General features: G+C 41.4%; 1 protein-coding gene across 1 annotated transcript in view; it reads right to left on the bottom strand.

Moving 5' to 3' along the window:
- SNX6 (sorting nexin 6) overlaps positions 1 to 11,634 on the bottom strand; it is a gene marked incomplete at its 5' end in the record, with an annotated part of 48,469 nt that extends 36,835 nt beyond the window's left edge. Inside the window, 4 exons of the mRNA XM_039534202.1 lie at positions 2,719 to 2,829; positions 3,480 to 3,584; positions 11,358 to 11,405; positions 11,494 to 11,634. Coding sequence (XP_039390136.1) covers positions 2,719 to 2,829; positions 3,480 to 3,584; positions 11,358 to 11,405; positions 11,494 to 11,634 — 405 coding nt within the window. The remainder of the gene's footprint in view (positions 1 to 2,718; positions 2,830 to 3,479; positions 3,585 to 11,357; positions 11,406 to 11,493) is intronic.
- Between the last annotated feature and the right edge of the window lie 489 nt (positions 11,635 to 12,123).

Here is a 12,123-nt window from a genome sequence, read left to right as displayed (position 1 = left end):
CGTCCCATGCATGCATCATGATGTGATCCCATCACTCAGTGCTTGTTTCCTGAGCCCAGTACCAACAGTCCACTGTGGCAAGCTGTTCCATGAATGCCAGCAGAAATCTTGAGTTATTTGTTTCCATGGCAGACAGCAGGACAGACACCACTAATTCACTCTGTTCCACAGCCCATGAAATACTGCAGTACCAGCCACATTGCGTTCATAATGCTCATCACCAGAATGGTCAGCAGCTCAGGATCTATGCTGTCAGGCAGAGACAGCAGGCACAGAGTTTACAAAAGCTGTTGAAAAATGGCACAAAACGAAGTAGGAAGCCCATGGAATGATGGAATGGAAAGAACTGCATCACAGGATGGCGAGCATGTCCCCATGATTCACCGCAATCCGTTCCCAGAACTCCCAGTGGCAAAGGATGACAAGTTGCACAGTGGGATAGCTACCCAGGATGTAATGCTCGCTCTGTCGATGCAAGAGCAATGATTGTGGACGCACTCAAGCCAACACAAAGAACACTATGTGGATGTGCTCCACCAGTGTTATTAAAGTGACTTATGATCATCAGCTTAACACTGTAGTGTAGACATGGCCTAAGTTGCTTAAAACTTTTTAGACCTGAACTCCTGCTGTTCTCCTCCCTGCTCATCGTTAACACCCTTATGGCCAAAAGTCACCCGATGAACAATTTATGGAGCATACTAGCCCAATGCCCCATTTTCAAGTCATGGTTTCCTTTCATATTACTAAAATGTTAGTTTCTGGTTCCAATAATCTACTTACAACTGGCCTTATGAAAATTAAACATTTCTGATTCACTTAATTAACTTCTATTAACTATTCTGATGTTTCTTTTAAACAAAGGGGACATTGTCAAGGTATTTTCCAAAATTGTTTTAATGCCCTCCATTCATATTTTCTGAAAAGCATGAAATTGGAGTAATTTTTCTACCATTCATTGCACACTAAGTTGTTATTGCTAGGCTGCTGGCATTAAAAAATACATTTGTTGGAAAAGAGAGATGAACTTCATATACAGTAAATAAAGATACAGTAGGTAAAATTTTGGGCCACTTAACCTTTTAGTTATTTTATAATATGGTGCACTATAAGTTAAAACAATTAATCTAAACTGTTCCTGAATTACTAAGGCTATGTCTACACTACAAGCACTATAGCAGCACAGCTGCAGCTATCCTGCTGTAGCACAGACACTTTCCACAGAGACAGAAGGAGTTTTTCTGACACTGAAGTAAATCCACCCCCGTGAGAATTCTTCCATCCACCCAAAGGTGTAGATACCAGGGCTTAGGTCAGTTTAACTACATTTCTCAGAGGTGTGATTTTTTCAACTAGACTGTACGCCAGGAAGCAAAATTATGCTGAAGTCTAAACATGTTAATATAAACTGTTTAAGAACAACTTCTCATTTCACTTTAAGCCCTTACTACACACTCAGAAAAATTAATCTCAAAGCATTAACAAACCAGCAATCAGCTGACAAAGGGCTGGTCTACACTGAAAATTTACATCTGCATAGCTAAGTCTCTCAGGGGCATGAAAAATCCACACCCTTAATAGATGTAGCAAGGCCAACCTAACTCTGAGTGTAGACAGCGCTAATTCTTCCATCGACGTAGCCATCAGAGAGCTGGATTAACTTCAGAGACAGGAGAACCCCTCTTGTCGCTGTGGTGAGTGTCTACACTAAAGCACTGCTGGTGTGCAACTATCATTTTAAGTATAGACATAGCCTAGGATAACAGGTTTGTTCTTCTCAAGTACCTCTCACCTCTTCCTTTTCAGGGTTAAAAATTAAATATGATCAGATTTGTGATCAACTAAAATGGTGCATCAGGATGGACAATGTGCATAAAAGTAGTAAAAGATTTTTTTTCCCTAAAAAACCCCCAATATTTTAGTTTTGAATGCTCTTTTTAAAAACCTTCAACTAAACATGTAAAAGATATTATTTTGACATTAACGTCAAAAAGATAAAATGTCAAATATTTCCATTTTAAATCAACGTATTGATGTTAATGCTAGCCGCATTTACAATTACTTCTTTCATCATATAACTAACTACTTCGGAGACATCCATTCCCCAAAGGCCTGAAATAAGTCCAAACAGGGAAGTCCTCTAAATTATGTATTATGCTTTCTTTGTCCTACTTTAAACCATATTTACTATTTTCCTTGAATTAATCCAAAGTGAAAATTGATTCTACTCCTCCTTCTCCAATTAGTAATGGAACAAAATTCCAAGAGCACTGACGACTTTACAGCTTAATACTGAACTCTTGCCATTCCGGCTACAAAGGAAACAAAAAACTCAACTCAACAAACAGTAAGTTAAAAATTAATTCCTGAAAACAGGAAAAGTTTCACAGTTCACGTGTCGGTTTTAATGTTTTAGGCTAAATGATACAGATGTAACATTACGCCACTCAAAATTCTTGGAGCAAACAAGAGAAGGCACAATGCAATAAAACATGTTATCACGAAGATTACACTGGCTCACCTAAGAATTTGTTTCAACATCTGACTTTGTGAAGCTGCCTAACGCAATGTAGTAAAACTTCAGGGCCTGATTTTGAGAGAGGAAGAGCACCTATAGTGCCTATTAGCTTTAAATGGTATAGTGCTCAGTACATGTGATAATCAAGTCCTTTTCATAAAAGAACAAGACAAATAAAATGAAAGGTTTAGAATACTTACGATGTAGCCTGCATAGTCTTCATTTTCAACAAAGGAATCATGAAGCCAGATAAACTCCTCGTGTTGCCGAACAACAGAAAATTCATTTTGTTTAAAATTTGGTAAAGAACTCTGCAAAGAAGGGGGCTTTTTTCAGATTTAAATATTCAGATGTTTACACTACTATATAACGTTCTATAATCTCAATGCTGAAAAGAAGTCTACAACTAGAAGAACAGTAAAACAACCCTAAACTCTACTAAAAGTAAGCTGCATCCTGAGTAACAATTTAACTTCTAAATGTTTTGTAAAATAAAAATTATCTATTTTATAGTACTAACATAATGAAAAGACAGTATCAACAAGCAATCAAATCAAGCTATAAGTTACATAGAAAATTAAAATGTAAACCTGAGGCAGAACATACTACTATCCTGAAGGACATGGTTCAAGTCTGTAGTGAATAATGGAGAAAACAATGTACACCACGCTGAAGAATACAAGAGTGTATAGAAAGGCTCCAACAGCAAGCCTGCCAATAATTTAACAAAGTATGGGAATCACAGGGCAGAATACAGTAATCTATAGAGAATCTCAAGTAAGTTCTCGTAAGTAAGTTATGGTTTTACCTTTTAAATCAACATTTTTTGCATATACAACTTGAATTTTCTTTGTTGATTACTTGAGGCTGACAGTGTATTTTGAATGACAAACTGTTACTTTCTCATTTTTTAGTTAATTTATTACACTTAAACGTCATCCAGACAAAAGGCTAGGTTTACCTTGGTATGAACAGTGAATTTCACTTTGTCCCTCTCGCTAAGAGCATCTGAAATATCCACTTGCAGGGCAGCATCAGTCTGGAGATCTACATTTATTGCTCTAAGCTAAACAAAGAACATCAGTTTAGACTTAATAAAAACTAAACGAAAATAGCACTTCATTTCTCATTCAGCATGAGCTGATGCTGCACTGGTGGGCACCCTTATAACACAACAGATGGAAAGAACAAAACTACAAAATGTAAAAAATATAGCCAGTGAGAAAACAAATCCCAACCCACATTTCTTGCAGTGCACAACCATGCATGGCCATTTCATTTACTATGCTTCCTTGTTTGTGCCCTATTATTAGTATTTGCATTTCTCGTATATTGTTTGTTAACTTGCTCACCATTCAGAAAAGCAAAATACACTGTAAATTTTAAAGATTCTCAATTTTAAATAGATGGATTTTTTCCCTAATTTTTACATTATTTTATTATTTACAAACACAGAACTCTAAAGAGCATGTAATATGAATGGATAACTTTAAAGGTGCCCTCGGAAGGGAGAGAGGGGACAGTTTATGTCTTTTGTTTCTTTATGGTATTCAAAGGAATGATTTATTTTTAAAAAGTCTTTTCAATTTTTTTTATTATTAGAAACTCTCATCTTGTCTACCTTAGAGAAAATGGATGGCCAGAGATGTGTTAGGATTATTACAAATAATAATATCTATCTCTCATTAACTGACAGGATAATATTTTTATTCAGACTGCATTAAAACTCCTTTTGTTTCTGACATCTATTTTTAACCAAACACCCCAGGCCTTTAGTTATGGGCTGAGAAAGCTAAGAAAAATTACCTCCAACTTGCCAGGAAAGGCCAGACTTTACATTACTGATACAACTCTACCCTGATATAACGCAACCCAATATAACACAAATTCGGATATAAAGCAGTAAAGCAGTGCTCCAGGGGGGCAGGGCTGCACACTCCAGTGAATCAAAGCAAGTTCGATATAACATAGTTTCTCCTATAACGCAGTAGGATTTTTTGGCTCCCAAGGACAGCGTTATATCGGGGTAGAGGTGTACTTGTAAGGTAAAACAAGATGAGAATTTTGAAACCATACACTTTCAGACCTTTTTACAGAAGCAAAATGGGCATAAACTCAAAATTTTATTTATTTCTACTGTAGGTCATATGTAGAGGTGGCTCTAATTTGAGGTTTCAATAAGTCAGCCTGAAGATTCTCACAATCTACTAAGAGGAAGTGGATCTAAAGATTCAATTTAGGCCAAATTTTTCAACAGTTAAGTCTGGACCCACAAAGACAAAATTCACAGTCATGGCAGAAACTGTGGATCAGGTGCTTCACTCGTTCTAGGGAAAAACTACAGCCAGAAGAACTAGATGGGGGACTTGAGTTCTGTGGCTAACAGCACTCCCTCCACCAACTAAGTCTCTCAGGTCTGGTCTACACTGGGGGCGGGGGGGGGGGGGGGGGTCGAACTAAGGTACGCAACTACCTTAGTTCGAACTACTTACCCGTCCTCATGGCGCGGGATCGACGTCCGCGGCTCCCCCATCGACTCCGCCACCGCCGTTCGCGGTGGTGGAGTTCCGGAGTCGACGGGAGCGCGTTCGGAGTTCGCTATATCGCGTCTAGATGAGACGCGATATATCGAACTCCGAGAAGTCGATTGCTACCCGCCGATCCGGGCGGGTAGTATGGACGTACCCTCAGTAGGTGCCAAAAAAAGAAGAGTGTGGGCTCTGAAGATAAGACGGGGGTGAACAATGGCTGCTGCCTTGCCTCTAGATTATATACTCCCCCACCCAGAACCGCAGAATTCTGGGGAAAAAAAAATTCAGAGAGTCACTGCTGTTCCTCATCTGGTAGTGATAGAATAAAGAGGTAAGAATGAGATCAAAGGAGAAGTAGGATCTAAATCGGGGTGGGCAATAAATTTTGCTAAGTCATCACAGGTCACACATGTCTATGCTATTGGGGGGGGCAGGTCTGAGAGGCAGTTTGGATGCAGGAGGGAGCTCTGGGCTGGTGCAGAGTGTTGGGCGAGGAGAGGGTGAAGGGTGTGGGCTCTGGGAGGGAGTTTGGTGCAGGAGGGGGCTCTGGGCTGGTGCAGGGAATTGGGGTGCAGGCAGGGGTGCAAGTTCTAGGAGGGAGTTTGGGTGCACGAGGGGGTTGTGACCTGGGACAGGGGTTGGGGTGCAGGATGGGACACAAGGTGCAGGCTCTGGCCAGGAGGTGCATACCACGGGCAGCCCTGCCAGAGGTGTGCAATGATGTGCCAGCAGCAGCTGGCTACTTCCAGGAGTGGCATGGGGCCATGGCAGGCAGGCATCCTGCCCGAGTACCCTGCTGCGTCACAGGACTTTTAGCAGCCTGAACTCGGAGATCGTGAGGGGGCAGATTATAGTCCTTTCCATCAGTGTGAGGCTGGAAACCCAATCCCACTGAAGAGAAAATGAAGGGAACTCTGAGATGAGCTCTCTATACCTTTTCAATGGGACTGGATAATCTAGAGTTATGTCCTTAATTCACCCTGTAGATCATTCATAGAATAGAGTAATTTGACACAAAATCTCTCCTCTAGTCCCTGCATGTGCAGGACATGCCTTGAATATGCTGGAGTATCTAGAGGACTGGGGCATTAGTATCCTTTTCCTTTAGAGATATAGGTCTCATGAAACTTATCAAAATTAAAAAGATTTATACATAAGCAACGCTAATATCTATTTAGAAGCAAGTCTCACCTTGTGCAATTTTGCAAAGCACAGGAGACTTGATTAAATAGTATTTATTACTGCTGTAAATTCACACTGAGGTCTGAATCAGAGTTCTCATTCAAGGTTTCAGTTCCTTAATTATTGCAAGGAACAAACAGGCACCCAAACATTTTAAAAGTATGAAGGTTACTTTGAAACCTTCTCACGCATCATTATCTAATTACACCATCGATAATTTTTAGTTATTTGCAGTTTTATATTTGTGATATTCATTTTTGGATATGAGATAATTGGCTATTTTGTTTTTGTACTTTATGCTGAAGTGTCAGGTTTTGTAGCAAAACATCCTTTCATATTATACCCACAGAGCAGCTTTTTCATAAAAAAACTATATATAAAGACTGCAAGTCAAGTGGCAAAGTCCAAATTTCAAAATGGTTATGAAAATACTATCTCATGTTGTGTCACTACCAACTCTGTAGCATGTAAAAACAAGTGTATAATTTTCTATGGTAGTCTCCTTAATGCCATTAATAGTTAATTTGTAGTACAGTGGGTAAAAGACAAGTTTGGGTTATTCAAATAATACTTCTGTAAACTGACTTTCATGATGACAGAATGAAGAAAAATCTGTTTTGTATAGTTTAATGCCAGAAGGGACCATCAGATTATCTATTTTAATCTGACCTCCTGCATATCACAGGCCATTAAATTTCACCTAGATACTCATATTGTGAGTCCAATGACTTCAGCTGAACTAAATTTAGTTCTCAGGAGACTAAACTGTTGTGTGCTATAGGCAGAGCACAAGACAGACCAAGGGCTTGTCTTCTCTACAGGGGTAAATCAATCTAAATTACGCTACTTCAGCTATGTGAATAACGTAGCTGGAGTCAACATAGCTTAGGTTTTCTTACCCCGGTGTCTTCACTGCGCTGTGTTGATGGGAGACGCTCTCCGGTCGACTTCCCTTACTCTCCTCAGAGAGCTGCAGTACCGGGGTCGACCGGAGAGCGCTCTGCCGTCCATTTAGCAGGTCTTCACTAGACCGTCTAAATCGCCGTGAGGTGCCACCAATCTCTGAGGCCTCTGCAATGGCAGGGAATTGATTAGGCAAAACATGCCCAGATGATCCTAGCAGGCGATCTACACCCCATCCTATGGCAAAGGCAGAAAAAAAAGCCAATGTCCCTGCCAATCTGTACTAACTTGCTTTGTTTTCTTTCACCATCTTTCCAAAGAGTCACACAAAACTAAAAAGGGTGCAGTGTAGACTTCTAAGGTTCAGTACAACAGTGCTTTATACAATGCTTGCAATACCAAAGCAATTTTACTTTTATATTTTTTCCACTACATTAATGTCAAATGTAACTTTCTCAACACAAGCCACTATTTTAAGGACAAAAGAAAATAGGACAATTGCAAACAGTAAGTAAGAACACACTGTTGTGATGGATGGCTTGCCCAACAGATACAAATGTACTTCCTCTATAAACCTTGGAGAGTTTAACAATATGTTAAGTTATGCTACGTTGCTTGCCTGGCAACAGGACCATTTTCATTTGCAAAGGTAATGAAGCATTCTATAAATGGTATCAAAGACAATCAGAAAGCTGAAGGAACTTTGTGAGCCACTGTGCAACAAGAATAAATTCTTTGTATTTTTGGGTATTGACTCAAAAACAATGCTGTCGTGCCACAATAGTGAAGAAATTGCCCTACTCCATAGATCACTATTTGAAAGAAAAAATTACTATCAACAATCGGCTTATTGATAGAGAGGGGAAGGAGAAAGAAAAACCTGGGATACACTGCAGACTTTCACAGAGATGCTGAAAGTCTAAACCAACAGGTTGTGAAAAGCACTGGCAGCCTGATTTTAGGGTGGGCATGCAATTACACCAAGCTGTACATAATGTTTCTATACATCAATTCATACTTTATGGCCACCTAGTAGAACTTCTTGTAAAGCAACTAAAATCAGTTACAGAATCACAAAATAAAAGCTATTTTCTCTACTTTGAGCACAAAAAAACCCAGCTTTTATTTAAAGTAACTGGAATACATTGTGGAGGCTGAAAATAAGAGTAACTGCTCTTGGGGTACCTCAGAGAGAAGGAACCTGATCTCAGAAGAGGTTGGGTCAAAAGTAAAGTATCATCTTGGGCTCTCTCTCAAGGGCAAAGTAGGTTTCAAACACTACTGTGAGGAAGCTGGCACAGTTGAGTCAAACTACTTGCGGAATGCCAGCTCTCATTATGTCATATCATTTACAGTAACATCTATACATCTATTGTTAAAAAATTAAGAGCACTGTTGACATGACAGTGTCTGAACTCTAGAGAGAGAAGGGGGTGGAGATACACAGTGAGGAAGTCAATTAACCTCATCAAAGGCTGGTGTATAGTCCTTCACTACAGAGTGTGGGATGACCTGTGCAAACACAGGAAGGTGATCAAAAAGAAAAATGGCTCAGGGAAATACCAACTTACAGAAGAGCACTTGTTTTTACTATTGCCACAGAAAAGGGCTGCTATGGTTTTTAAGACTCAAATAGCTGAATCTGAGGCCAGGTCTACACTACAGAGCTATATCGCTATAACTATGTCACTCAGGGGTATGAAAAATCCACACCCCTGAGCAATGTAGTTATTCCAATCTAACCCACCAGGTAGACAGTGTTATGTCAATAGGAGAGCTTCTCCCATCAACATAGCTATCGCCTCTCAGGGAGGTGGATTAACTACACCAATGCAAGAAGCCCTCCCATTGCTGCTGTATATGACGACAAGCCCTTCGGAATAGCTTGCCTGTGCTCCTTTCATTTATGTTTATATTATGATCAACTACTGACAACCTGCAAAGAGGCCTGGTAGTTAATGCTGGGGATTTAGATTCAGAATAAATGGGCAATGAAAAACAGGATCTGAAAGTAACATCAGCTGAAAAGTTAAGAGAAGGGATGGTGATTATGTTGTTCTGTAATAATTAGTTAGCACCAGATGTGAAAGGAAGAGAAAGAAAAGAGGCTCCTACTGGCCACTTCAAAAGGTATACTTGGAGAGCTGCTTAGTCAAGACCCTTGACAAACACATTTTTAAAGGCATTAAATGGGACAGTATTATGAACTCATTACTTGGCCTGCTAAACCCAGGGTTGTGAGTTCAATCCTTGAGGGGGACATTTTGGGGTCTGGGGCAAAAAAAAATAGTTGGGGATTGGTCCTGCTTTGAGCAGGGGGTTGGACTAGATGACCTCCTGAGGTCCCTCCCAACCCTGATATTCTATGATTCTCTGAATGTTTGATTACTACAGGAGCTTGTAGCAGTAGTGGAACGGAAAATATAGGATTTTCCAAACAAGATCTGTCTATTGGTATACATATACAAAGACCTGCAACTATGACCATTGTCTAATGCTTCAGAGAAGGGCAACCTATCTAGTTCTAGAAATACCACACATATTCACTCTCTCTTGCTTCTGCAGTGTCTGGCATTATAAGTGCTCACTGATCATTCTCCACACCCTCCCTCTGCATTTTTCAGTAGGAATACTAACAAAGGCTCTACAATGCACTTGCCAAACAGTGCAAGTCCACAAGAGTAATAGTCCTTCCTGAAATCTTAATTGCATTTTATGCTTCATGACCAAAACCAATTCAATCTTAACATGTATGCCTACACACTGTTATTGGTCAAAATTACCTGTCGCCCTTTAAAAATCCAGCCACTGTACTGAACTTTATGCCAGATGTGTCAAATATATGATGTGCATGATGTATCTTTGTGGTCTACATGGCAGTTTCAGAATCTCAGCTTTCATTTTAAGAAGTTCCTAATTTTTATGGGGTTGTCTAGATTAGCTATCACATTCTAGCTAACCCCAAACCAAGCATGACTTTTCCCCCTCAATCTAGCTGGTCAAGGTCAATTCTTCCTAAGAGACTGACTTTAAGCCAAAACAATATGAACAATGGTTACACCAGTTTAAGTGCATCTACACTGCATTTTTCAATCAATCTAGTTAAACTAGTACATTTTTCTAGTATAGAGAAGAGGGAAGAGGAAGAGAAACAAAGGGCAGAAATAGGTGCAAGCCCAATGGTTAGAATATTTTCCAGCTGATACTGAACACAACAATGAGGTACCAAACTAATAGTAAATAATTAAATAACAAAAAATTGGTTACTAAAAGTCCTAGTTGCACACATACTGTAGCACAAACCTCCCATTGTTATTAATGGGAGGTCTGCTGTAGACTGAAAAGGGAAGATAGTGTTAATTTATTACCTAGGCCCTAGCCTATAATTAAAGATGGAATTCAATGCTCTCCATCAAATCTGTCACCCCTGCTCAATGCAATAGAAGATTTAAGAAGCATACGTAGGAGAGAAGAAAAGATCTGAGAACTATTCAGATGCAAAATATGAATCTCCTAAAATACAAACAAACCTGGATTAAGCTACTTTTTAAAAAAAGCTATTAAAAAAACCCGACAACACTTGAACGGAGGGAATAGAGGAATATAAACAACAGGCTAAAGTATACTTGTTAAACTGTAAAAAAAACAGGAGTACTTGTGGCACCTTAAAGACTAACAAATTTATTTTAGCATGAGCTTTCGTGAGCTCATGCTAAAATAAATTTGTTAGTCTTTAAGGTGCCACAAGTACTCCTGTTTTTTTTGCGGATACAGACTAACACGGCTGCTACTCTGAAACTTGTTAAACTGTGTTGTTTCTATCCTGGCAAGAGAACAATCCCAAACCATAACAGCATTTAAAAACCATCAAAACAAATCAGTGTCCGTAATGGCATTTAGACACCCGGACTGTTATGGAGGAGAGGAGTTATGACCAGGTTGTACCACTGGAACTAAGATTAAGGTAAAATGCACACAGCAGCCCAAGAGAAAAACGCCACCGCCACCATATCCCCACCCCATACCCCAGTGTGAGGGGCCCAGGAACTCGCAGATCAGACCCCACACCCCAGCCACAGGGGCCCGGATCGTGCAAAACAGAACCGCCCCCCGCCCAGGGACCCTCAGGACAGAGCCACCGCCCTCCCCCCGGGTGCCAGGCGCCGGGAGGGCCCGGTCCCAGGTGCCAGCGGCCCGGGAGCCCCCGGGGTAGGTGCACTTACTCCTCTGTCCTCTTCGGAGAGGAAATCTGGGCCGTCGTCCGAGCCTTCCTGCTCCGGGGGGGAGACAAAGCGCACAGGTTAGTGACCCGGCCACACGCCCCTCCCGCCCGACTCCCAGCGGCGCCCAGACACCCACCATCATGGCTGCTCCCAGCGCTCGCTCCCTCCCTCCGCAGGCGCAGGCGCAGGCGCAGCCCGCCAGGCAGCCCGGAGCCGAGGGGAGGGGCCGGGCGGAGCTAAAGCGGGAGGCGGGGGCTGCTGCTGAGCTAGTGCGGCCCCCACGTCACGCTACACAGGAGGGACGGACCCGCCGCTCCCGTGGGGAGCAGCAGGGGCCCTGAGAGAGCCGCTGGGGTACGGCTCTGGGGCGGGGCTGGCACACACGCGGCGGGGGCTGGGCAGGGGCAGGGTCTAGGGAGCGCTGAGGCGAGGTTAAGGCCTCCATGGCCAGAGAGGCGGCCCGCCTGCACAATGCTGTTTACCGTCCCTGTAAAAATGTACACCTGAGTTCCAGTCTGGATTTGGCTAACTTGAACTTGGGTTCATATTCTACCTTTCTCTGCTAGACTGACAAGCTTATTATTAAATATTTGTTCCTCCTGTTGACTATAAGCAAGTCACCATTAGCCTCCTCTTTGTTAAACTGAATAGATTAAGATCCTTGAGACTGTCACCGCAAAGCAGGTTTTCTAATCCTTTATTTTGGCTTGTCTTTGAACTCTCTCCAGTTTAGCAACATCCTTCTTGAATACTGGGCACCAGAATT

The sequence above is a fragment of the Mauremys reevesii genome, linkage group 4, assembly GCF_016161935.1.
Source record: "Mauremys reevesii isolate NIE-2019 linkage group 4, ASM1616193v1, whole genome shotgun sequence".
Lineage (NCBI taxonomy): Eukaryota > Metazoa > Chordata > Testudines > Geoemydidae > Mauremys > Mauremys reevesii.
The sequence above is the reverse complement of the archived record's forward strand: the minus strand, read 5'-3'. Positions and strand labels throughout refer to the sequence as shown.